We start from the raw sequence: 26,894 nt of genomic DNA, 5'->3' as shown, positions 1-26,894 counted from the left end.
TAAACTTGGTTAAGAAACTCTCTTGATTGTTTTTGAAAGAGGAGAGCAATGGTGTATTTATAGCATCTCAAAACATCAGCAAAACCCAATAGAAAAGACCAAAAAACTATCAGAAAACAGCTAAAAAAATAGCCGTTGGAACTGAAAAGACAGAGCGGCGGTCGACCGCGACGGTCGACCGCAAGCAAACAAAAGCAAAATAATGGCTTCTTGACAAGTGCGGTCGACCGCGCGGTCTGACCCGCGAAAGCTCTGAATAGTACGGTCGACCGCCACGGTCGACCGCCCGAGCCATGAAGCACTAAATGAGTCTTGAACTCATGGGCGGTCGACTCGGGCGGTTCAACCGCGAACTATATATGTTAAAACAGATTTTTAAAAACTGAACTGGCTGATTTTAAAACATTGTTTAAAAATATCAAATAAATTCTAAAAAATGTAAAACTTTAGAGAATGATTGTAGACATGATAATAAACATGCTACAATGACTGGATTCCAAAAAGGACTTCCCAAATAAAAAATATCATCATTTTACAAAATAGTCCAAAACATAAAAATGTAAACATGTGAATTTTGACATTTTGGCTAAACCATGTTTTGAAACAATACAAAATGATTTTGTAGACTTAATAGAAGATGCATATAATTGTTATTAAGTCCATAACTGATAATACAATGTTTTCATAAAATTGCATATTCTATGCAATAAATACTAAAACACAATAGAGTATGAAATATGTAATTTCATAAACATAAAAACCCAAAACACATGTATGTATATATATAACTATATATATGCATAGAAACCAAAACTTAATATTGAGCTTAAAGTACTTAACACACATAATATAAACCTAAACTAATGTTACCCAAGCTTGATCTTGACCTTCATTGTAGCTCAACTTAGTAAACTTGGATGAAGCTTGTAATTGGATCTTTAACTTGATAGCAAGGCTTCACCACTATCCACCAACCTCCATTGAATATGATCGTGAAGATCTATTCCATCCATCCTCCAACATATTGTTTGTCTACAATAAATAATAAAACACAAATACTAGACAAACAATATTAGATGTAAATTGTTTGTTAAACATCATCAAAACAAGAAGGTCAACAACAGGTACAAAACCTTTCTTGGAATTTTCCATGCTAAACTGTTTTAGCACTTTGCCAATGTATCTAGATTGCGATAATCCTAACATCCTTTTAGATCTATCTCTATAGATCTGAAAACCCAGTACACAGGATGCTTCACCTAAATCTTTCATGGAGAATATTTTTGATAGCTAAATTTTAACCGCTTGTAATGACGGTATGTCATTACCGATTAAGAATATATTGTCTACATATAAAATAAGAAACGATATAATACTCTCAATTATCCTTTTATACACACATGGTTCATCTGGATTTTTGATGAAACCAAACTCTTTGATAGCATCATCAAAACAGATGTTCCATCTCCGTGGTGCTTGCTTCAGTCCATAAATGGATTTAAGCAATCTACATGCTTTTCCACTACTCCCACTGACTACAAAACCCTCTGGTTGCATCATATATATGCACTCTTCTAAATCACCATTTAGAAATACAGTTTTGATGTCCATTTGCCAGATCTCATAGTCATAGTGAGCAGCTATAGCAAGTAGGATCCGAATAGACTTGAGCATAGCCACTAGAGAAAAAGTTTCGTTGTAGTCCAAACCAGGTCTTTGACGAAAGCCTTTAGCTACCAGTCTAGCTTTAAAAGTCTCTACTTTTTCATCTACACCCAACTTTTTCTTAAACAACCATTTGTAACCTATGGGTATCACCCCTTTAGGAGCATTGTCTAATATACATACTTTGTTGGTGTACATAGAGTCCATTTCAGATTTCATTGCATCATGCCAAGCAACAGAGTCCCTACTTTGAGAGGCTTGCTGATAACTTAAAGGTTCGTCATCATCTATGACGTGATCTAACATGCCATCTTCAACTGAAAAATTATATTGTGTCTTAGGTGCATGAGATCGCCTTGGATATCTGTGGAGTGGTTGAGGTTCTTTTGGTATAACTGAATTTGCTGGTTCCACTAATTTATCAGTAATATTTTGTATCTCTGAAATTTCTTCCAGTTCTACCATGCTCCCACTAATTTCTTTTTCAAGAAATTCCTTCTCTAAGAAGGTGGCATGCCGAGAAACAATTATCTTTTGTTCATCGATGTGGTAGAATTGATATCCAATGGAATTCCTTGGATATCCTACAAATTTGCATAATACTGAGCGTGCCTCTAACTTTTTGGGATCTTGCTTCTTTACATAAGCATGACATCCTCAAATCTTAATATAATTAAGATATGGTTTCTTCCCACTCCATATCTCATATGGAGATTTAGGTACTGCTTTAGTTGGAACCCTATTCAGTAAGTGTGTTGCTGTTTCTAATGCATACCCCCAGAATGAAAAAGGTAACTCAGTGTTACTCATCATGGAACGTACCATATCTAATAGGGTATGATTCCTTCTTTCTGACACGCCGTTAAGCTGTGGTGTAAAGGGTGGAGTAACCTGAGAGAGAATCTCATTCTCTTTTAAAATACCTAAGAATTCCGAGCTCAAGTATTCACCTCCTCGATCCGATCGAAGAATTTTAACTTTCTTGCCCGTTTGGTTCTCTACTTCATTTTTGTACTCGATAAATTTTTTTAAGTGCTTCAGATTTGTGTTTCATCAAAAACACATGTCCAAACCTTGAAAAATCATCAGTAAAAGTAATAAAGTAGGAGTAGCCACCTCTGGCCATTGTAGACATAGGACCACATACATCACTATGTATCAGTCCTAAGAGTTCTGTAACTCTTACTCCAGTTCCTGTAAATGGAGTCTTGGTCATTTTACCTTTAAGACAAGACTTGCAAGTCTCATAAGACTCAAAGTCAAATGGATCTAAATATCCATGCTTATGAAGCTCGCCAAGTCTTTCTTTATTAATGTGACCAAGTCTGCAATGCCATAAGAAAGCGTCATTCATAACTGAGTGCTTTCTTTTATTAGTGTGATAAGTGTTCAGAATTGTATTTTGATTAAGAATATAGATGCCATTGCACAATGTTCCATAAGCAATCAACTTTTGATTAAATATGATATTCATAACATTGTTCTCCAACTTAAATACATATCCATCTTTATCTAATAAAGATATGGATATTATATTACACATCATAGTTGGTACAAAATAGCAGCTATTTAAAATCAAAACGTTTCCATTTGGTAAAGCTAGATGAAAATCCCCTACTGCAAGTGCTGCAACTATTGCACCATTACCAACTTGCATAGTCATCTCTCCAGCTCCAAGTTTTCTATAACTTTTAAGTCCCTGTAACAAATTACAGATGTGAGATCCTGATCCGGTATCTAATACCCAGGATGTATGATTTATAGAAAAACAATTCTGAGTAACAAACACACCTGTAGATGAAGCAACAACTTGCTTATTCTTGGTGAGTGAGGCTAGGTATTCTGGACAGTTCCTTTTCCAATGTCCTGACTTATGACAATGGAAGCATTCTGCTATCATCATTTTTGCCTTTCCTTTATCCTTCTTAACAGCCTTCTTAACACCTTTCCTTAGTTTAGTAGTTTTCTTCATTCCTTTTTTCTTAGCAACCAATTTGCCAGAAGAGGAAGAAGATTGCCCTATAGCCAAGGCTGGTGTTTGTCCCTTTTTCAAAGAACTTTCTTCTTATCTTAACAAATTAAGCAAGGCAGGAAGGGTGGGCTCCAGATCCATCATAAAAAACTGTGATATGAATCGGGAGTATGCTGGTGTCAAGGACTGCAGAATGATATCTGTATATCTATCTGCATCTAGACCTACGTTCAAAAGTTCAAGCTCATTGACATATGCGATCATTTTTAGGACATGATCCCCAACAGAAGATCCCACAGTCATTTTCGTCTAGAACAGATTCCTAGACGCCGCATACTTCATTTGTCGCAGTTGCTCGCCATACAATTCTTCTATATTATGAAATATGGATCTGATATCCATATTCTCATGTTGCCTCTGATGGACCAAATCCATAGAGGCAATGGTGAGGCATTGAGCAAGTGAACAATCTTTATCCTATGTATTGCGGATTTCAGTTTCCGCTATAGTGGGTTCTAGGCCTAGAACAGGTTCGGACGCAGTGAGGACATATGCTATTTTGTTATAAGTTAGGGTAATTTTAACATTCCTCAACCAATCTTTATAATTAGGACCGGTTAACTTGTTCTGTTCCAATATGAGTTTTAAACCAGACATAATGGCCTGAAAGAGAGAGAAAAGGTATTTTAGCAGATGTTCAATACATAAAATAGATTTGGTTTATTTTTATCTAAGTTATGCCTCCCACTATTTTTCGAGTCCCTCAAAACCTTATAATAGGTGATCGGAAAACAACTCATTGTTTTCAAGTGGGATCAAGATCCAATTATCATTGAATGCATCAACCTTGGCGTATGTCAACAAATTAACACATTCAATAATTGGTAGACAACTTTTGTCTTTTACACTCTTGTAATTCTTGATATGATTTTACCCCTAGTCTTTTATGACCTTGACGTATGCCAACAAATCATAAAATGCTAGTCAAGTTTGTACCCATCATTTCTTGACTGGCTTAAATTTAACTTATGCAAACTCTTGACGTATGCCAACAAAGTTGCATAACCAACTTAAGCTATCCTTATATCTTATATACAGATGAATACTATTTAGCCATAGAATAGTTATGCCTTGACGTATGCCAACAAACATAGTATTTATAAACTTAATAGTATTTAACTAAAATGATGGAGGGCTACGGACGATTTCTCAAATCTTTTACCGTAATAGAACTTGACATAGTTTAAAGATGCTCTATATTTATACTTGCAACAATTAAACTAGCCAGGAAATCGCGAGATTGGTGGGAGGGTTCCGAGCTATTCACCGGGAATATTTATCGGACCTTAATTAAGTAACAACTTCTCTTTAAGACTATAGCACGAAAGATTGGGCATCACCCCTAATCTTAAGTTGGGTATCACCCCATTAGCTATACCTCATAATCACTTTCCTTAGACACTATCTAAAAGTTGGTTCTAAATACATCTCTTTTAACTTTTTAAGATTTATTTATTTTTCACACTAACGCGATGTTAATGTCGATCTCACCACTCTATGGTCAATAAACTCTTATTGCCATGTCTCACAAAGTTTAAAAAACAAGTTTTTATAATAAAAACTATTCTCTAGTGAGATAGAGATATAAACTTTGTAAAAAAATAGCACCTAATTGTATTGACATCTACAATTTGGGGCACAACCAACATATCAACATATGTAATGTAAAACTTATATAGAATGGTAGTGGACAACTAAAGAAAATAAAATGTAACTACACTAATTATATTTTAGCAAGCCATATGCAACTCCTTGCGGTGCTTTCTCCCTTGCAAACTATGTATTATTACAATCATATAAACATAGGACGTGCAAGCTCCATTTATAATGGAAAAACCATCTCGTAGGATGGGTAATAATATTGCATTAAATATAAAGCAAAAGTTATAAATAAAATAACTAAACTAAGCAACCATACCCCCCCACACCCGAACAATGGTCTATACCCGTAGGCGTAGCCCATGATCGATGAGCAAGTGCCTAAACCCGTAGGCGTAGCCCATGCTCGGGGAGGGAAGATGTCGTAAATAATTATTACATTTCTAACTTTATTACATCAATACAAAACATGCAAGAGAATAGTTGTCCACTACCATCCATAAACAAAACATCCACGTAAGATGTTAAATCATATAACTTAATCAACATTAAGAAATATGCATCTATCTAGTTATGCAACATATTGGAAACTAGATAGCATAAGGATTATCCAAACTCAAATATGACTAACAAGCTTCTAACATACAACTACACTAGTTGTAATTAATTATTTTACAAAATAACTTGAATTAATTAACTAGTTTCATCTAAACTAGAAATTAGAAGCAAGAACAAGGTCCTCCATGAATTAGATGTACATGTTAAGATTCAATTAGATGGAACTATGGCTTTGATACCATGAAGGAAATCGTGCTATGTCTACATGCATAATACACAGCGGAAGACATGTATGTACAAAAAAATACAAAGCATGTAGAGAGCATGAAATATTCATATGGATCATCTAATTAAATCTAACATGATCCTTATTATTAAGTGAGCATACAAGGTTTGAAAGTCATACTTTTGTAGCGTGATTCGATAGTGAATCGAACAACCTTTAGCTTGCTCTCTTTGATGCAGAAAGCTCCTCGTAGTGGATCTCCAACTCTTCAAGTAAACCCGAAAGCTATTGGATGCTGCTTGAGATGCGAGGCAAGATATCCATCCCGGGGTTGTTAAAATCCTACTACTTCCTCTTACTCAAAGATTGCTAAAGTTTAGTAAGAGGTATAGCTCTCTTTATTTCTCTTATGGAAATTTAATTTTCATTAGCCTTTCATGAAGAGAGAGAGCTCATATTTATAGAGTGAAATGTGTTCATAACATGAATGACTCATCCTATGAGTCATGCAATGAATCATCAAATATCAATGATTAATCTAGTGAGTCATGCAATGAATCATCTTATGAATCATTACATTTTAAAACCATGTGCTAATAAACTATACATGGTATGTGTATTTCATAAATAAAAATATCAAATCAATATTACTAATACAGTATTTCATAAATACGGTATATAGTATTATTCTAATCTTTAACTAATTAGTCACTATATGACCAAATAAATCAAGAGTTGACCAAAAGTCAACTGTTGACCAAAAAGTCAACTGTTGACCAAAAATTTAACTTTATGTGAAAAATACTGAAATTCATTTCCTAAGCACATAGCATTCCGATTTTACCGATATACATAATCGTTTATGTGTATCCGAAAAAAATCATATATGCGTATCAATCATACTCATCACTCCATAAATTGTGTTTCATAGGATTCAAGTACGCGCTTGGTGTGACTCTAGGGCCCAACTTAAAAAACTCGGTGGTGGATCATATCCATAAGTACAACAAAGGTGCTAGCTACACATGAAGACCACCTGGGTATAAGTTGTGATAAAGGTCTGCAAGATGCTTATCTAATTTTATCAGGACCACTCAATGATAATACCGTACAGTCCGGTCTCTTCGTCAAACCATGTCAAACTATTGAGCCTAGGGTATGGCAAACTGTCAAACCCTAATAGCTTGATTAGTGTTTATTGATATTAAACTCATAACCTATAAGATCAAACTGACACTCAGTTTATCTTATTCACCTTGGCCAAGGATTTCCAGGCTATAGTTATATCAAACAATCTTATGACATCAACCCCTACACTGGGAGAGACGAATCCCTTCTTGGCATCTCAATATCTACTTATGTCTCGGGATGTACCCAACAAGAACCGTTATGCACAATTCAATAAGAAATGTGGTTAGGTAAAAGTCTAAATACATCTTTACTGACATATAAGATATTGCACTCATGCATCAAGTCAAGAGACTACTATGTACTATATCACTTGAGAACTTCTATTTGACAGTTAAGTATATTACCAACTAGATGTTCTCGGCGAGTCGTTCAGTCAACTCATTCACTAATGAGTCACCTGTATACTGTATATTGATGTCTCACATCAATGATCTAAGAGATTGATCATCTCCTTCAAAAGGATAAATAAAGCATACACTAGTCTAAACCAAAGTGATGATGTCCTATCTCAACACTTCATCAACTAGGAACATTTTAGAATATACGTTACCGACTAATCAGATCTCTTCATTACGATCACTATCCGAAATGTCTGATAGTCTAGTATTTATTCTAAGAATATTATCTGTATTTTTAGAACATCAGGTAAATCTGACCAAAATAGCATACTATCATTTTGAAACAAGGATGTTATATACATATAGGTCCTGTTACAATATACAATAATTACCTGCAGGGCACATATATCTAACACAAACACTACTACAACAATCAATCATAAATATTGCTGGAGGCCTTGGTGCTTGTTTCCAAAAAAAAGGAAAATAAAATTAACAAGTACTTTTTGATGGCAAACGAGGCGTCATCCATAGATCATAGAACGGCTCAGACGGGTAATACTCGTCCAAGCCTTCATCTCCTAGATCATAAATCAAATGGGTGCGGAGGTCGTCGTCGTCGGCCTTAGAGCTTTGCTATTAGCACCCAAAATATGGGATCAATAGGTTAATGATGGCTAACTCATTATCCAATAGAAGGGGGACAGCTCACTTGTCTCCCCTATTGATCCCATATTTTGGGTCCTTAAGGAATTTTTCTTATTATTATTATTATTATTTGGAAACAAAATAAACAATTTACAACGGTGGAGATGTTTTCAGATTCGACGATGCTGAGGCTATGAATGCTTGCATTCTTGATTCTATAAGCTATTTGATTGAGAGCAATTCCTTTTTTCAGTATTTCATATAGGTTTCGCACTTCAAGTTGAAAGGGGCTTTTCTTTTTTTTTCAATAACAAAGGTGAAGCAAAAACATGAACAAATGAAAGGTAAATAACTGAATATAACACTAGAGACATAATATAACGAGTAAAACCTAAACTACATCTAACCAAGAGTAAATGAGACGGAATTATCAAAAAGAAGTTAGAAATCTGAATTTTTTTTTTTTTGAGAAAAATTAGAAATCTGAATTTAATACAGGGAAGTTTGCGTTTGGCAAATGCAAAAAGCTAGACAAGTATTGATCCATTTTTTCTTACGCAAAAAGATAAACCTTGAACCACAGAATTCGCACATTATATCCAGTAACAAGAAACATCCTGCTTCTCAACGTGGCACGTCAAATTGCACTTGCATAAATTCACTCCCGTTGACAACCTTTTTACGCCCAAATCAACAGGACACAACATTTGGAAACACCTTTGATTTTTTATTCACACCAACAAAGATATATGGCCAGCAGAGTCATCTACAGCAAGAGCAGCAAGTTTAAAGTGCATACAATGAAATTGACAGGAAAATTTACATGGCATTAGATGGAGGACGTGAAGACCGACCATGGCATGATTTCTTTAGTCTGCTGTCCAGCTCTGTTCTACTATTTCTCGAACCCTCCGGTTGTACTCGCGCTTGTTTTCGCTGAACATTCTTGCTGCCTCAGAGTTTGCAGGGGAGTTTGGGTTTGGGTCACAGAGAAGGGACTGGAAAAACAAAGAGGAATGCAAATTGTAAATCACTTGGTGAGTTAGCGAACATGTAATATAGTTTTCCTTAAATAAAAAAAGGCTTTCACCTTCAAACTGGTTAAAAATCCCTATGTTCTAAGCCTAACCACAATATAGCTTCTAATTGTTGGATACCGCTTTATTTAACCTTTTGTCTCCCTGAGAGGACGTACCTGAATGGAAGTCAATATAGCAGCGACGTCATAAATAGGACTCCATTGATTTTGTAAAATGTCCAAGCAAATGCTTCCAAAAAAAAGGCTTTCACCTTCAAACTGGTTAAAAATCCCTATGTTCTAAGCCTAACCACAATATAGCTTCTAATTGTTGGATACCGCTTTATTTAACCTTTTGTCTCCCTGAGAGGACGTACCTGAATGGAAGTCAATATAGCAGCGACGTCATAAATAGGACTCCATTGATTTTGTAAAATGTCCAAGCAAATGCTTCCATCTGCATAGACTGTCAAAACCACAGTACAACAACATCAATGCCCCGAAAAACTCCCACTAACTTGTCTAATAATTAATACGTAATATATGAAGTTATGAACCTGTATACACAAGATAATAAACTTGCTAAAGAAACTTTGAGAATCCATACTGAAAAACACACATATACACATGCACATATTAATTGATAGCCAGAGAGCATTCAATCCTATAATTATGTAGAACTACTATTTTACCTTTTCTAATGTAAGATCCACACTGTTCTACTTGATCTCCGTGTCCTAAATGTATATGCTGATGAAATTCACGGTTACCAATAATCCGATGCTATAATCGATATGGGCAATGAAAGGCAAATAACACTTGGATCTCATGTGATCCCACAACTTACTATTTGGGTGAAACATTCGCGAGACAAATCGAACAGTGGGTGGCTTGTTAGGATAGTCCTCTGTAAACTGCAGAGTCAATTTGAACGTACCTAGTAAAAGAAAAGAGCCAAGTTATGAGACTATGCAAGATGACTGTTTATAAGAATGAAATGAGATGCATCTTACACTAGCAAGCAGTATAATGTATTCCACAAAGAAGCAAAGGAAGAGACTAAAAAGCTAAAACTGAAAATTCATTGCAATGGCTAAGCATAAATTCTGAAAAAAATGAAATTAAAAGATCCATCTGAAGAAGAGTTCTGTTGTATTCAATTTTTTTTTATTAAGAAGAAAAAGAAAAATACAAATCATGTAATTGCGCTTTTTTTAATCAAAAGTTGAATTGGTCCATGATATTCAGGTAAAACCGTTACGCTGTCATATATTTGATAGCTGCAGCATTTAATAGTCGATCCTTGTGATCTAGGTATAACACTACTTGAAGAGTTTGGAGGTAGATTAATGTTTTTAGTTGATATAAACTAAGGAGGCAACAGAAATTGTCTGTTAAGGACGACTCAGAGATTGGAACAATAGTTAAAGAGTTAGCGGTAGCAGTTGTCACTAAGAATTTAATTCGAGTATATCAGAAAGCAGTCAAAAGTTGAAAATTTTTATTTCAGAAATAGATTGGATTCTTTGTTCACTCTAAGACCTTCAAAGACCCATGGTTCAATCTTGATAATTGATATCATGCCAATTACTTCGTCACACAAGCCATATCATCAGTTCATACAGATCTTAATGGTCCATCTCGTGGGTAAGGTAATAAGCCAAGAAAAAAAACTGTCAGCAACCTCGACAAAAACTTAATAAGATATTTGGATTAGATATTCACATATAATATCTTATTATTAATAAAAAATAACTAAACTTCGAAGAAAATGAAGGCTTTTATCATGATACCCCTTTTCGAAAATTCTCCAACGGAACCATAGTCTCCTGTTTATCTTCCATACATCTTGGCTTTAACCAATGTTTCCTCTACTTTCTTGAGCCTTGAAAGTAAAATCTTAACCCATTCCTGATTTTTTTCTATAAGACTAATACATCCAAGTTGACTGCTACAGTCTGCAATTGGAGTATAAAAGATACATTTAGCATAGACACTGGAGAATCCTATGCAAGTCTGAACAATGGCTTTGAGCTATGTTGCATGGTTACGGGTATGGGTACAGGACACCTCTGAAGCACGGATTCGCCCCCGGAGTCCAAGAATCCGTGTCCGACTCGAATCGGACACGGATTCGTCACGACACGTGCACGACACGCGTCGGACACGGTCAATCCGTACGTCCGACACGGGTCAACGGTCAAATTAGGCTTGGACAAGGTCAAAGGAGCTCAGACACGGCTCGGATTCGCCGAAGGCCGATTCATTCGGGTTGCAGGTTGCGGGTTTGGTTGTTAAAATCCAACCCAAACCATTTGATTAAAAAACTCATTCTTATTTCTCAAATCTCCCGTTCGATTCGATCCTCAGCTGACTCAAACAAAAGGAAAAAAAACCCCTAACCCTAATCCTCTCTCTCAATCTCTCAGCTCACTCACGTTCTATTCGATCACCTCCATTGTTCCGACCCGGTCCCGTCGACCGCTCGTTGTTTCGACCCGATCCCGCCGACCGCTCCGTTGTTCCGACCCGATCCCGTCGACCGACTCCTCCTTCCTCCGACTCCTCAAGTCCACCCTCCATTCTTCCTCCCCGTCCAGCACAATCACCACCACTGTCATCATCATATCCTCCGGTTTTTTAGTTCGAGCAGCAGCCAAACATCATATTATTATCATAAATCTGATGGAGAAAGTTATAAATAATATATTTTAGATTGTTATTTTGTGATAGATTCATATTTTAGATTGTTAGTTGAATTTTATAAAATTTTCTATATATAATAATAATTTTAAAAAAATCCTTGTCGTATCCCTGTATCCTATTTTTTTGGATTTTGTTGTATCTCGTATCCGTGACCGTATCGTATCCGTGTCCCGTATCCGTATCCGTGCATCATAGCAGAACACAGAAAATTTGTAAAAGGTAGGTACAAGGACATGGCTATATAAATATCTATATATTATACACATATGTTATTATTGGAACTAATAATTTATATGAGAACAACGATGATAATTAAAATTTCTATAGCATTTTTATGTTTCTTTTATTATATGGATTATAGATTGGAAAAATCACTAGATTTTGAACTAGACATCCAGACAAACCTTAAAATCATAATTTGGAATCTAACATATGACCAACGAGTCCAACGAGCTTCAAGAAGTGGATCAAAAGTGTAGGATATAAGTCCAAAAAATGTATGACAGGTGTTTTATTTAAAACATGGACTGTATAATTGAGTACATGCCTGAATAAATGTATACATATATGCAAGGAGTGTCCAAGGAGTTTGGGTACAAATAAGTTGTCCAGTACAGGTACCGCTTCAGATTAGAAGTATCTAGGTACCATAAGCTTTAAGACCAACCAAAGTCTGTAGATGCCAAAATTTTAATGAATTGAGTGAATGTGAGGGAAAAGCAAGCAATGTAGGACATAGATTACTACCATTCCAGTTTCAGTGCCCAAACCAAACATTATTCTCAAACTTTCCATCATACATAATAACATAATTGCTCCAGGAAACCCACAGGAAGAAATTATTCCTTATTGTTTTACATGACTACCTCTATGGCAAAATATGCAAGTGTAAAGAAGTACAAATTGCTTGTATATTTTAGCAACAGGGAAACTCCATATCGTACGACATGATATTGCAGTCTCTGACTAGGCTATTGTAAGTAATAATAGCTCATTTCTCTCCTTGTTGCTTCAACATGCGAGCCGACAGAAGAATCAAGCTATGCTAGATTTATGACATTTCCACAATATAATGTTTTAGCAACTGGTTTCTAGAAATCTCTCTTTTGGCAAGATATAGTGGGAAACAAGTGCTATTCTAGCTATGTGATCAAGACAGCCAGCTTATATAACAAGTATTTCTACTTGTTTACATTAGAAATACACGACATGCAGTACGATTCAACAAATAACACGGCTCGTAACAGAAATGAGATTCTTAAACCAGTCAATCTCAGTAAACATAAGATAAAATACTACATTAGAAAGTCAAAGAGACAGAAAAAAAAAATCCTGCTAATGAAACAATCAGTGACCTCAAAAGACAACTATCGAACTGTATTCTTATTTTCTAATGAAGGACACATACAGCTTCATCATGAATCATAGTTGACAATAGTTTTCCAGAAAAACCAACAATCATATTCCTTCGAACATAAACAAAATTAAACTACACAAATTTTTTTTCTTATAATAAATGCTTCACAAAATAACCCCAAAGAACCACTTTCGCATAAGCTATGAGGTGAAATCAACTAATCATCTTTTAAGCTAAATCACAATATGCAAGTTTGTATGAAAAAAATGATCGTAGAAGAGGAAAATTCATCTCTAATTCGAGTTTAAACATATATATATCAAATTAACTCACCTCCGTCCCAAGGAGTGTCATCAGGTCTGCAAATAAAACACCGAGTCCAATTAGAAAATCCCCAAACTACTGCAGAAACCCTAAAACAAGGGGGGAAAAGAATCGAAATCTAACAAGAAATTACCCAAAGATCACGGCGTTCCATAACATGATGTTATTGTCCTGAGGGGCCCCGCTGATTCCCGCCGGCGGATCGTTCTGTACCCTCTTGAAATCCCTCATCAGCCTCTTCCTCGATGGCGTCGACATCGATCTCGAAGGGGGTTATTCAAAAAGATCGGATTTTTATTCGGTATCTCCCCCTATTTTTCGCCTCCTTAATTTGATGATTTTGCCAATTTGGAAACAGAACTAAAACGGCTCGTTGAGGTAATGGCCGCTTGGCCACTAGTGAGAAAGGAGAGCATCGTGAAGTACTTATATATAGAAGATAAGTGTGAGTATTTACCATTTTTGCCACTTGATTTAGTATTAGTTTAAACTAGTCCCTTAAGTCTTTAATGTTTCGAAATTAGCCTCTCAAATCACTAAAATTCTTTGTTACTTCCCCCATTTCTTATAAGTAATCTCAAAATTAATCCTTCAAATAATCCAAATCACTATTAGGTCCTCCAAAATTAATAAAAATTGAGGGACTTGATAGCAATTTTAATGATTCAAGAGTAATTTCACAATAAAAGGAATTGCAAAGAACCATTTAGTCGAAATGTGTACCAGCAGCTACCAATCCTCAAGTATGTACTCCCATCACTTACCGCTCCCAGATAAGATTCGCATTTTGTAAAGAATAGATTGCAGCCTTACAAATTAAAAGTTAAAAAATTGTGATAATCCTTATATTTAAGCTGTATTTTTTTTATATCCTTTTGAAAATTAAGGGATTTTTTACAGTCGTCTAAAGTTAATGAGGGTTTTCTGATATTTACCGAATATTCACCAAACATCGCACATTCGCACCTTGCAAATTAATAAAAAAAAGTATAAATTCTAAGGAAAAGGGGAAGGCGTGGGATCAGATTCTTCTGGCAGAGATGAGAGAGAATCTGGGCACGTGAGTGCACTCAGATTGGTCGTCTCCAGCTGTTATTAGAATCTATAGACCACTTTACAATATTAACCCTAGATTAATCTCTCAACTAGATGATGCCCCTTCCATAGTTATTTGGCTAAACTGCAAAAAAATTGCCATGAAGTTTTTCAGTTTGGCAATTAAACACATAAGTTGTATTTTGGTATAGTAGAATTTCATTAATTTGCACATTGCTATCATAGATTATGCAAATATGAAAATTTTCACCTAAGTGTTTCTCTATAATACTTACATCCTGATTTTCGAGCTTTTTCACTAATAATATTTATTATATTTTCTATTAAATCAACTAAATTTTTTTTTGCGATTTATCTTAATTCTACTTTAAAATTGAGTTGATATTTTTCTAATAAAAATTTTAACGAATATTAATAGTTAGAAAGCTCTAAAATTAGTACATGAGTATCGTCAGAAAACTTTCAGGTAAAAATTTTCACGTTTGCATGATCGATGGCAATAGCATGTAAATTTTAGAAACTTTATGGTATTTTCTTTACCAAAATGCAACTTTTGGTATTTAATTATCAAAACAAAAAATTTTATGGTATTTTTATGCAATTAAGCCTAGTTATTTAAAGCCACTACATTACATTTATACTTGTCCTGTCTATTAAACAACTTAAATGTGCTCGATCATGTATTCGATTTATTTGATTATCAAATACTACAATGAACTCACTCTTTAGTAATTTCTCCGGCGACCCCAAACAAACTCTTTCATAATTTTTGCTTTAAATATTGAAATTCATTAGGTTACCGTTAATATTAATATGGTATTACATGAACTCAAACAGTAAAGATAAATGAATTCGTAAGAAACAAATGAGAATATTTAATTCAATACTTCACAAAGTAATTTGATAAAATAAAATGAAACTGTATTTTAGGATTCAGAGAAACGTTAAGATTTACAGAAGCATTTGGATTGAGATTCCGACCCAAAAGCGGATGAGATGCAATTCAAAGATTATAAGACAAATTTAACTATAACTATATAAGTATCTCACTACTTGATTTGGTTCTAGCCACAATAGCAACTCTTGAATTGAAAAGCCTTATTTTATTACTGAAATCTCTTGGGTTTATATAGGCCCCTATAAACACAAACATACAAATAACCTCCTACATATTATTAATATGTCAACAGTCCTCTTCAAGATGGACGAAAGATATCCACTAAGTCCATCTTGACACATCCTATAATCATATCTACTGAGCTAAGTCCCTTAGTCAGACAGTCTGCTGCGTGGTCCTTAGTTGGAACATGACTTAACTCTAGTAGTCCATTGTCCAACTTCTCTTTGATGAAGAACCTATCGATCTCGGTGTGTTTGGTTCTATCATGCTGTACTGGGTTGTTGGCGATACTGATGGCTGACTTGTTATCACACCACAGCTTCATCTTGGCTCCTTGATCCAGCTTCAGCTCCACCAGCATACTCCTCAGCCACAACAACTCTGTAACTCCCAAGGCCATAGCTCTATACTCTGCCTCAGCTGTTGATCTCGCCACCACTGACTGTTTATTGCTCTTCCACGAGACCAAGTTGCCTCCTATAAAGATGCAGTATCCCGAGGTGGACCTCTTGTCATCAGCACAGCTAGCCCAATCAGAGTCACAGTAACCCTCAATGCTCACATGTTCATTCTTCCTGAATATCAGCCCTTTTCCAGGGGCACTCTTCAAATACCTCATAATTCGATACACTGCGTCCATATGACCCTTCCTCGGATCATGCATGTAGCGGCTCACCACGCTCACTGCAAAAGAGATATCGGGACGTGTGTGACTCAAATAGATCAACCTGCCCACCAACCTCTGGTATCTGTCACGATCAACTGGTTCTCCAGCCTCAGCACCCAGCTTGAAATTATGGCCGATCGGTGTAGTTGCGGGTTTGCACCCTAACATCCCTTCTTTGAGAAGATCCAGTGCATACTTCCTTTGAGAGAGGACAATCCCCTCCGCTCCTCGAGCTATTTCTATTCCAAGAAATTATCGAAGCAAGCCAAGATCTTTCACCTCGAATTTCTTACCTAGTCTCACTGCATGGAAGCTTTGAGATATCGTGAAACTCTTGCGATTGTCGTAGGATGAGGATGAACAAAAGGTGTTTGCACATCAAAATAACTTGTTATTGCTTTCAGCCCGTAATTGAACCCCTTCGTATTCTGCCCCTTCTGATTGGGTAGATATCACCAAAATTCAGATAACAAAATATTAAGGAAACTGCATGATCGGATTCTCCATGCTGATGTTTTCTTAATAAGATGAACAGGGGATTGTAATCCGGTGAACAATTTCAGAAAATAGACAAAACATCCCAGCAAATTAGGACCGAATTAAGGTATGGCGCATTAAAAGGGATTTGAGGCGAAGAATACAGTAAAGACTGGCATGGAAGGCTTCATATGAGAAGAAGAAAAATCTCATGTTGACCTGTGAAAAGTTGCGGTTGTATGGTCTTGGTTTGTAGTGGCATCTGAACCAGGTAGCTTTCATACAAATATGCGCGGGTCTGAGCAAGAGACCAAGCGACCAACATTAGGGAGGAATCAGCAAACAATATCAATGCGATGAGAACATCGTATCAGTACAATTGCCGAATTTTAAAATCCGTGTTGCGACACATCAAATTCTGCTTATCTATGTGATTTTCTATAGATGAACTTCTATAATCTACAGATATCAAGTATCTTCAGAAGGCAGCACGCCACAACAAGCATCAGTTCCACAGAAACAAGGCAGACCTTTCGGCCTAAGCCTAGCATCTCCGTAGCTAAACGTTAGTTCTTGACCTTCAAAGATATCAGTAGCAGCAAAGAAGCAAAGCCTTGGTAACAATGACCCCGAGTTCCTCACCAAAATGGATGACAAATTGCCACCATCGCACGAGTGATTAATAAAGCGAGCCACATTACCAATCTTAGTTGCATCGATGTTTACCCTAAGGCATGCTTTGCCAGATGGAAGGTGTTCTCTCACAACTAGAAGAGCGGGGGAGAATTTGCTGTTCGATGCAAGCTCGTCGTAGACCTTTTGTCGCCTTCTAGCTTCCTCCATGGTCAGGTATTCACCTGTGTGCAATATAATCATAAAATTTAGGGTTATTTGAATGTAAATACCCCCAAAGTTTACCTCATTTTAACTTTAACACCTCAAAGTATGTTTTGGGTTAATTAGAAAAAAACTTCCCCACATTAGCACCATCAACTGTAATGTTTCACTGCACAAGCGCGGGACAAAAAAGGAAGATAAAAAATTCCTTCTTAGTCCGTGAAAATACCCTTTTATTAAAAGGGAAATAAGTAGTTTTTGGATTATTTTCATTTTGGCACATGCCTGCCACACGAGATGTTAGAATCGATGGTGCTAAGTTGGAGATTAAATGAGAAATTTTTAAGTAAGATTTGGTGAAATAAATAAGTTCAAGAGGGTTATGTGCAATAAACCCTAAAGTTCAGGGGGCTTTAGTGGAATAAAAAAAGTCAAAGGTTGCAACTCCCCAAAAGTTTAAGGGGGAATTTCTGTAATTAACCTTATTTTTTGCCAAAAAAACCCCCAAATTTACCTCATTTTCTAACATTTATACCCCTAAGTTTTTGTTCCGGAAAAGTATCCCAAAGTTCAACAAAACTTAACTCTGATACCCCATATTGTAACAAAAATTAACTCTGTTACCTGAAACTTAACAGAAAATTTAAGTTATGGGTATCAGAGCATATAAAAAGGGGCTTATAAGAAAACTAAGGGAATTGCTCACAGTTCTCACTGAGGTACATGTTTATTGGAAAAAGAAGTGTTTGAGCAGCAAAGGGAGAGAAACCTCAGTTGGAAGAGCAAGACTGGAGGAAGGCAATCAGAAGGAATGCACTGATGTTAAAATTGGAGGAGCCAAGAACCTTATGAGATCTAACAACAGGAAAAGAGAAGAACAACCAAGGTTAACATTTTGAATGTGTAACCAGGTGGTGTCTCAGCCAATATTGCAGGAAACCACTAACTATCTGTGTTTCTAATGGCATTTGAGCCACACAGTTGATTACATCAAAGATAGTCCCCAGGTTCATGTTATCAAATTTCAGGATATCACGTTTTTTTATTTTCCAGATCCCAAAACTATCTGTGGCCAACTAGCATGATTTTTTTTAAATGCAGCAAACAGCAGTTCGTAGAAAACTATAGCCTTGAATAGCATTCCTACTAAAAATATTTAGAATGATCACAAATAGTTCGTTATAGGATGTGCAGTGTTGTAAATAGCAGAGAATAGCGGCGCTATAGCGCCGATTTTCGCGTTCGCGGGGTTCAGCGCGACGCTTAACCCTTTGGCGGCGTGCTTAAGCGGAGAAAGTGCCGCTTTTCATTCGAATAGCGCTCGAATAGCGCGTAATTGCGTGTTTTAGCGCTTAAAAACGCTAAACTCTCTTAACTTATTTCGCCCCGAACCCGACCCGAACCCGACCCGTACCTAAACACTTAAAGCATCTCCCACTCCCGAACCCTATTGTGCCCTAGCCGCCTCTCTCCCACTCCCGACTGCTTCTCTCCCACTCCGGACTTCCAGTGCCGTCGACGCCGCCTTCCAAGCTCCAGCGACTTCTAGCGACTTCCGACGACGACAACTTCCAACGACTTCCGACGACGACGACTTCCTGTCGAAGGTGATCCCGCTCCCCAACGTCAACAGCAAGATCCTGTCGAAGGTGATCGAGTACTGCAAGAAGCACGTCGACGTTGCTTCCGCTAAGACTGACGATAAGTCCGGCGAGGAGGAGTTGAAGGCATGGGATGCCGATTTCGTCAAGGTCGATCAGCCTACGCTGTTCGATCTCATCCTGGTTTGTTTTCTGTCCTTTGCGCTTTGATTTCTCTTGGTTTAGGTATGATTTGTGATCTTTAGATTTGTTGCTGTGTTGCTTTCATTTCTGTGGTAGTTAGATGTTGTTTGGGTTAACTTGTGATGTTAGGGATTCATTAGTGTTTGGTTCGCGTTATCTGAAATTTTAGGGTTTCATAGCTATTGGTATTTATTACCTTCAATTTTAGGGTTTTATACATTGATTAGTACCATGATAAATTTCTTTTTGTATAACTATTATATGAAGTAATTGATTTATCTTATAGCTATCAAGTTGCTAGAGTAATGTGAGAATATGAATCTAGTTTTTAGACCACCTTTATCTTATAGCATGTTTATTTATTGTATGAATGAAGAAATAATACAAGAAATCTCACACTGTCGTATGTTTAATCCAGCTAGTGTATGAATGAAGAAATATAGCATGTTTATTTAAATATATTTATATTTGACCGCTATTTGACCGTGCGCTATTTACCGCTATTTTGCCGCAATAGCCCGAAATAGCCTTAGCGGTACCTCGCCGCGACGCGACGCGATCCGCTATCAACAACCTTGAGGATGTGCTCAAAGTTCAACCAATACAATTTGAAGGAACATGGCAGGTGAGAGGATGGAACTACCTAGCTATTAACTCAAAGAATACAAGGTTTCTTCTTTAGGTCTAGTGATCAAAGACATTCATTAAGTAGCCCTTTCAATGCAATAGCCAACTAAAAGGAGAACAAATTATATGACGCACATATCAAACAAGGCTATTTTCACATACTCCTAGATAGATGCTTAACATATGGAATATGAAGGCTCTATTGCAAACATATGCCATTGTATACGCTACGAGCGAAATGTCTAAATCATTGTCGTATTACTGCTGGCGAAGAAAGTTCCGGAGTATGGGAAAAAAGTTACAGTGCACACAGTAGGATGTTACCATCATTCTCGTGAATTAATGTCGAAGAGAATGCATCAATTGGTAGGCATGTCCACGTTCTTCGTCATGAAGTTGCTTACGGATCAAATTTCAAAGTTCAGGGCGGATACATGAACATTGTATATGAAAATAAGCCACATTGATTCCCCTTGATCCCATTTTAGAACTTGAGGATCATTCTTTATCTTTAGCAAATGTGACAATATCTCAACTCTGTGTTATATATACCTATCTACAAGATCTCATTGTGTGACCTGCAAATAAAGAAAAAGGAAGGCAAAGAACAAGTTGGGACTCTTTAGCTCTCCCAAGGTATTTTTCTTTAATTGCTTTGTTCATTGATGTCATTTGGTGCAAGTCTTACTGAATTTGTGATAGCTTTTCGACTTGTAGTTTGATCCAAATTTAGTAATCATATGCAAGACCTGAATTTTTTTAGTTCGAATTTAGAGCAATTGATGTGTTGAATTGGGGTTACCACTCACATTATTTTGGACTTGAACTTTAAAAAAAAAGCATCTTTCATAAATATGTAATGCTTATAATGATCAAAACTGTCAATTCTCGGTCTCATCCATAAACAATTACTAAGTTTGAGTTCTTAGATAGTTGTCAGGTTAAGAAAAGCAAAAGAACACACAGATTGGACGCTTGACAATTCCTAATATTACAAAGACAACAAAAATCTAGATCTTATTTGTATGTATATACGTTCATTTATGAATCAAGAGATGCTAAATGGAAATATGTAAAAGTAGCAAAATTGGTGAACATTATTCTTACTCCATTGTTAAATACTGCTTTTACATTATCTTACATACATATTATTTTCATATCTTATTATTCTGTTTTTTATCAATGGAAAGATAATATACAATGGCTGATGAAGTTCAAAACAAGAAGGCAGAAGGCTCTTCCAATTCTGCTCTAATTGAAAAGGATGCAACCAGAAACGCTGCTTCGCCCTTCATCCCCTTTCCGGTACCGATAACAAAACTGTCAAACATTCTGCCACATAAAAAGATACGCTCCTTGAATAAGAGTCTAAAGGCTTTAAGAGTAAGAAAGATATCGTAATTTTTTTCATTGCTGGCAATTATATTTGCTCTGCCATGTATAATTTATAGCAATATACTCAATGTAGGAGAAAAAGGTTAACCGTCGTCAAATGGTTTATCTTCTTCTGAAGGTAGTGAAGGATGACAGTTTACTAGCTTCAACTGTCAAATCTCATAATAATGAGGTATGGTTAGTACTTTTTTTAATATTACTTAATAATTTTGTTAAAAGTAGTATTGTATTAGGTACTTTAAAAAAGATTAATAATTTTTAGATATGTGGTATTTTAAGCTTTATTATACTACTGGAATGTGTATATCAAATTATGATACATTAAAGTCAGCCATCAAATCCCATTATATCAAATTATGATACCTTAAAGTTAGCCATCAAATCTAATTTTTTTTATTTGCTTTAATATGTAATAAGAAGATATTCATGCTTGAAATATTGCTTGCTCTCTAGGTCCTAAAGTAATTCAGTACCTACTGAGTTTCTTTATATTCCTCAGCAATTGATGAATTTTGCATCTATTTTTCTACAGCTGAAGGAGGCAGCAAACATGAAAATGTAACCATGGTGTGCGAGATGAGATTCACTTGAAAAGTTTAATGTATTCCCTAACATTACAAATGAAAAATAAAATGAACGCTATTATGCATCCATGCTTCTTTTTTCAAATTTACTCTTCTCAAGACTTCTCTTAGTATTATAAATTTTTTACTGTCTGTAGACTTCTAAATTTCTCTTGGCTCTTAGAACATAAAGACTCATTCCTCACCCCTCACCACAACCTTGAATTAAAACGGACTAAAGAAATTATAGTGATGCAAAAGCAAAAAAATTCAGTTCACAGGAAGAGGACTGTACAGCATAAACTCAAAGAATAATGAGAACTTTAGAGACCTAAAGACAAGAAGTAGCAGAAGGGGAAAAAAAGGAAAGATCAGAATTCTCACAGATGAAATAGTTCTAAGGAAGCAAAAGACAATCCAGCCTAGTTTTCAACAAACGATTGCCTAGTAATGCAAAAAGTAGGTTGATACTCCACCTAAAATACCCAGTCATGTTCTAAGAAACATGAAGTTCAAGATGGCAACTTCCAACTCAAGTTTACACCAAGCATCCTTTTTTTCCCCTAAAAAGATTATCAAGGCCTCTTTTAGAACCCTACAAATGATTCCTCTTGGAAAGCCTCTATTTAAAAGACAGCAATCACAACTCAATGAAAAAACACTAATTCGCTAGCTGTTTTATCCACTTTGTTGTTCTAAACAGGCGAAGTGTCTCTATTGTGCAAAACTTTAAATATTTAACAACATCTTCAGCTTCCTCAAAGCATTCCAATACAGCAGGCCGAAATTTTATTTAAGGAAGCCAAACCCATTATTTTACTCTGATTTATTTTTAAGCCCACAAAACTTCCAAATCTTTCATACACCCTAATTGCACACTAAATTCATTTTAAACCCAGAATCTGTGTTTTATTTTTTAAGAGTTAATTGCACATAGAGCCTATTTACCCTCATTTGCAAATACTCATGTGTTCTCGTTGCGAGTGAAATTAACCCCAATACTGCAAATGTAGTTGATAAAGGTGTAAAATACTGAATCAGGGTTTAAAAAACAGAGAATCATCTATACTATATATTAAGAAAAGCCTCTGTTATGGTCATGGTGAGCCACATTTTCAGGAATCCAGAAATGCCTATGCATTTGAAAAAAATAATTGCAGATGCTTTTATATTTAAAAATTTTTAAAAATGCCCTACCACTCGGACAAAATGAAAAGAAATGTTCTCAAACTTGAAAAGAACCACAGAAATGCCCTTAAACTAGGGGAAAATAGACAGAAGTATATACCCAAAATCATATCTATCCATGATATCAAATTTCATGACATCATGTGTTTTGTTTTCCAGATCCAAAAACTCCGTGGTCAACTAGCATGTTTTTTCTTACTGCAGCAAACATCAGTTCATATAAAACTAATAGCCTTAAATAGCATTCCTACTTAAAAGCTTAAGAATGATCAATAGTTTGTGATCGCATGTGTCCAAATCTTGAGATTCAACCAATACAAATTAAAAGAACATGGCCGGTGAGAGGATGAAACAGTATACTTATTATCTCAAAGAATACAAGGTTTCTTCTTACGTCTAGAGATTAAAGGCATTCATCAAGCAGCCTTTCAACGTGATAGCCAACTAAAAGGAGCACAAATTATACGATGCATATATCAAACAATGCTATATTTCATATAGTCCAAGATAGACAATTAACATACGGAATATGAAGGCTCTATTGCAAACATATGCCATTGTATATGCTACTCATCTATTGGGCGACTTGTCTGAATTAATGTCATATTTCTGCTTCATAAGAAAGTTCTGGAGTATGAAAAAAAGTTGCAGTGCACGCAATAGGATCTCACCGCCATTCTTGCGAATTAATGGTTTGAGGGAACGCATCTATTGGTAGGCATGCCCAAGTTCTTTGCTGCAGAGTTGCTTAAGGAGCAAATTTCTAAGGTTCAGAGTGGACACATGAATATTGTATGTTAGGTTTTGCCAATTAATCCTCCTTGATCCCATTTTTGAACTTGAGGATCATTCTTTATTTTTAGCATATATGAGAATTTCTCAATTATGTATTATATGCACCTATCAACAACACCCCTTGGCGTCACCTGCAAGCCCTCCTTTATATACAAAGAGAGGTTGGTGAAGTACTTTATTATACAACTAGAAATTTTTATATCAAATTATGATACATTAAAGTTAACCATCAAATTAATTTTAAATTTGCTTTTTAATATATAAACTAAGAAGATATGCATTCTTGGCATATTGCTTGTGCACCGATTGCCTGAGGTCATTCAGTAGTCAATGAGTTCTTTAATATTATTTAGTAATTGATTAATTCTGTTATCTGTTCTTCTTCTTTTTTTTAACAACTGAAGGAGGCATCAAACCTGGGGATTTAATAATAGTGTGTGAAATGAGATCATTTCAAGAATAAGCGGTGAATCTTGAAAGATAGAAAGTTAAAATAATATGAATTTTATCCAAGGTTGTTGATAGCAGATCGCATCGCGTCGCGGCGAGGTACCGCTAAGGCTATTTCGGGCTATTGCGGCAAAATAGCGGTAAATAGCGCACGGTCAAATAGCGGTCAAATATAAATATATTTAAATAAACATGCTATATTTCTTCATTCATACAATAGCTGGATTAAACATACGACAGTGTGAGATTTCTTGTATTATTTCTTCATTCATACAATAAATAAACATGCTATAAGATAAAGGTGGTCTAAAAACTAGATTCATATTCTCACGTTACTCTAGCAACTTGATAGCTATAAAATAAATCAATTACTTCATATAATAGTTATACAAAAAGAAATTTATCATGGTACTAATCAATGTATAAAACCCTAAAATTGAAGGTAATAAATACCAATAGCTATGAAACCCTAAAATTTCAGATAACGCGAACCAAACACTAATGAATCCCTAACATCACAAGTTAACCCAAACAACATCTAACTACCACAGAAATGAAAGCAACAAAGCAACAAATCTAAAGATCACAAATCATACCTAAACCAAGAGAAATCAAAGCGCAAAAGACAGAAAACAAACCAGGATGAGATCGAACAGCGTAGGCTGATCGACCTTGACGAAATCGGCATCCCATGCCTTCAACTCCTCCTCGTCGGACTTATCGTCAGTCTTAGTGGAAGCAACGTCGACGTGCTTCTTGCAGTACTCGATCATCTTCGACAGGATCTTGCTGTTGACGTTGGGAAGCGGGATCACCTTCGACAGGAAGTCGTCGTCGTCGGAAGTCACTAGAAGTTGTCGTCGTCGGAAGTCGCTGGAAGTCGCTGGAAGTCGCTGGAGCTTCGAAGGCAGCGTCGACGGCACTGGAAGTCCGGAGTGGGAGAGAAGCAGTCGGGAGTGGGAGAGAGGCGGCTAGGGCACAATAGGGTTCGGGAGTGGGAGATGCTTTAAGTGTTTAGGTACGGGTCGGGTTCGGGTCGGGTTCAGGGCGAAATAAGTTAAGAAGGTTTAGCGGGTTTAGCGTTTTTAAGCGCTATTAAGCGCTAAAACACGCAATTACGCGCTATTCGAACGAAAAGCGGCTTTCTCCGCTTAAGCACGCCGCCAAAGGGTTAAGCGTCGCGCTGAACCCCCGCGAACACGAAAATCGGCGCTATAGCGCCGCTATTCTCCGCTATTTACAAATTACAACACTGATTTTATCTTTGTCACCTTGCTTTTTTTCAATCTCTTTTCAAGATTACCATCATAACTTTTCAACTTGTGGTTGACTCTTGGAGATCTCATGTGAATCTTTATCTTTGAATATAGAAGTGCACCCCTCAACAATCATCATTAGGTTAACTAAATCAGATTAAAGAAACCACCACATTGCAAAGACTCAAATCTCAGCCTAAAAAAAGGACTTGGACAACACAATCAAATAATAGTATAAAACTTGAGCAACCTAAGGGCATAGCAAAAGTAGAGAAATATAAACCAAAATGAGAACTCTCACAAATGAAATACTTTGATCGCGGGGGAAAAAAAAGACAACTTCACATAGATTGCCACAAATTAGTGCCAATTAATGCAAAAGATAGGACATACTCAACCTAAGTACCCCTTCGGGCTTCAACAGCTCTATCAAGGCTCACACAGGTCAAAATGACAACTTCTAACTCAAGTTTACATCAACCTTTTTCGCTTTCTTTTGTTAACAAGAGAACCAAATTATCTTTTAGCACCCACCCAACTTTCTTTCATGGAAATCCTCTATTGTAAATGGTGACAATTAACTCAATGTTAAAAGACCCTCCACTACATCGAAAATCCAGCATTTTCATGCACTGAAAGGGGCATTTACCATGGTATCAGAGCAACCAAGGTTCAAATCCCATGGCCATTAATATTAAGGAAAACAGATACTTCAACATGACTCTCAAGGCCTCGACCCACAAACCAGCACCTCAACCTACCTCGTCACGACCTATGACTCTTGGTGTGACGCAAAGAATAAAGGTATAGCCAATAATCCTATAAGTTTTCATATCCAATAATCGCTACGGCGCAAAAAGATCACACCTTCAACTACGTTCTATTCTTAGCTTCCTCAAATCATTCCAACAAACAAACGAAACTAAAGGGAACCATTACCAGCATACTCGCAGACAAACTCCCCTTTCGCCACGAACTCGGCCGCGTGCAGCCCCCATCCCTTGTTCGAACCCCTGA

The 26,894-nt window shown here is 36.3% G+C and overlaps 2 protein-coding genes and 1 long non-coding RNA gene across 4 annotated transcripts in view; all 3 read right to left on the bottom strand.

Moving 5' to 3' along the window:
- On the bottom strand, positions 8,861-14,067 carry LOC109849353 (ubiquitin-conjugating enzyme E2 2-like). 2 transcript variants are annotated; one of them, XM_020419176.1, is made up of 6 exons: positions 13,796-14,067; positions 13,672-13,697; positions 10,123-10,212; positions 9,653-9,741; positions 9,112-9,255; positions 8,861-9,023 (listed from the first exon to the last, which is right to left on the bottom strand). In XM_020419176.1, exons 1-5 carry the CDS (start codon positions 13,918-13,920, stop codon positions 9,127-9,129), a joined length of 459 nt encoding a protein of 152 aa, XP_020274765.1. In that variant the 5' UTR covers positions 13,921-14,067; the 3' UTR covers positions 8,861-9,023; positions 9,112-9,126. The 2 variants fall into 2 exon arrangements, with proteins under 2 accessions (XP_020274765.1, XP_020274764.1); XM_020419175.1 differs by having other exon boundaries at positions 8,964-9,255.
- Positions 10,446-13,665, bottom strand: LOC109849354. The gene is made up of 2 exons (XR_002249076.1): positions 12,185-13,665; positions 10,446-11,345 (listed from the first exon to the last, which is right to left on the bottom strand). It is a non-coding gene; the product is annotated as an uncharacterized LOC109849354 (long non-coding RNA).
- The window catches only part of LOC109850609 (histone-lysine N-methyltransferase SUVR3), a 9,831-nt gene continuing 246 nt past the window's right edge, over positions 17,310-26,894 (bottom strand). The window contains exons 1-2 of the mRNA XM_020420657.1: positions 26,817-26,894; positions 17,310-17,839 (exon numbers count right to left, since the gene is read on the bottom strand). The exon at positions 26,817-26,894 is cut by the window's right edge and continues 246 nt beyond it. Coding sequence (XP_020276246.1) covers positions 17,451-17,839; positions 26,817-26,894 — 467 coding nt within the window. The 3' untranslated portion in view covers positions 17,310-17,450. The remainder of the gene's footprint in view (positions 17,840-26,816) is intronic.

The sequence above is a fragment of the Asparagus officinalis genome, chromosome 7 (assembly GCF_001876935.1).
Source record: "Asparagus officinalis chromosome 7, Aspof.V1, whole genome shotgun sequence".
NCBI lineage: Eukaryota > Viridiplantae > Streptophyta > Magnoliopsida > Asparagales > Asparagaceae > Asparagus > Asparagus officinalis.
Note: the sequence above shows the minus strand (reverse complement) of the source record. Positions and strands in the feature narration are given on the sequence as shown.

Coding starts and splice junctions, on each gene's coding strand:
- LOC109849353 (XM_020419176.1), bottom strand. CDS start 13,920: ATGTCGACGCCATCGAGGAAGAGGCTGATGAGGGATTTCAAGAGGGTA. Junction 9,742..10,122: donor GCGAATGTTTCACCCAAATA/GTAAGTTGTGGG, acceptor TGGTTTTGACAG/TCTATGCAGATGGAAGCATT. Junction 9,256..9,652: donor CTATATTGACTTCCATTCAG/GTACGTCCTCTC, acceptor TTGTTTTTCCAG/TCCCTTCTCTGTGACCCAAA.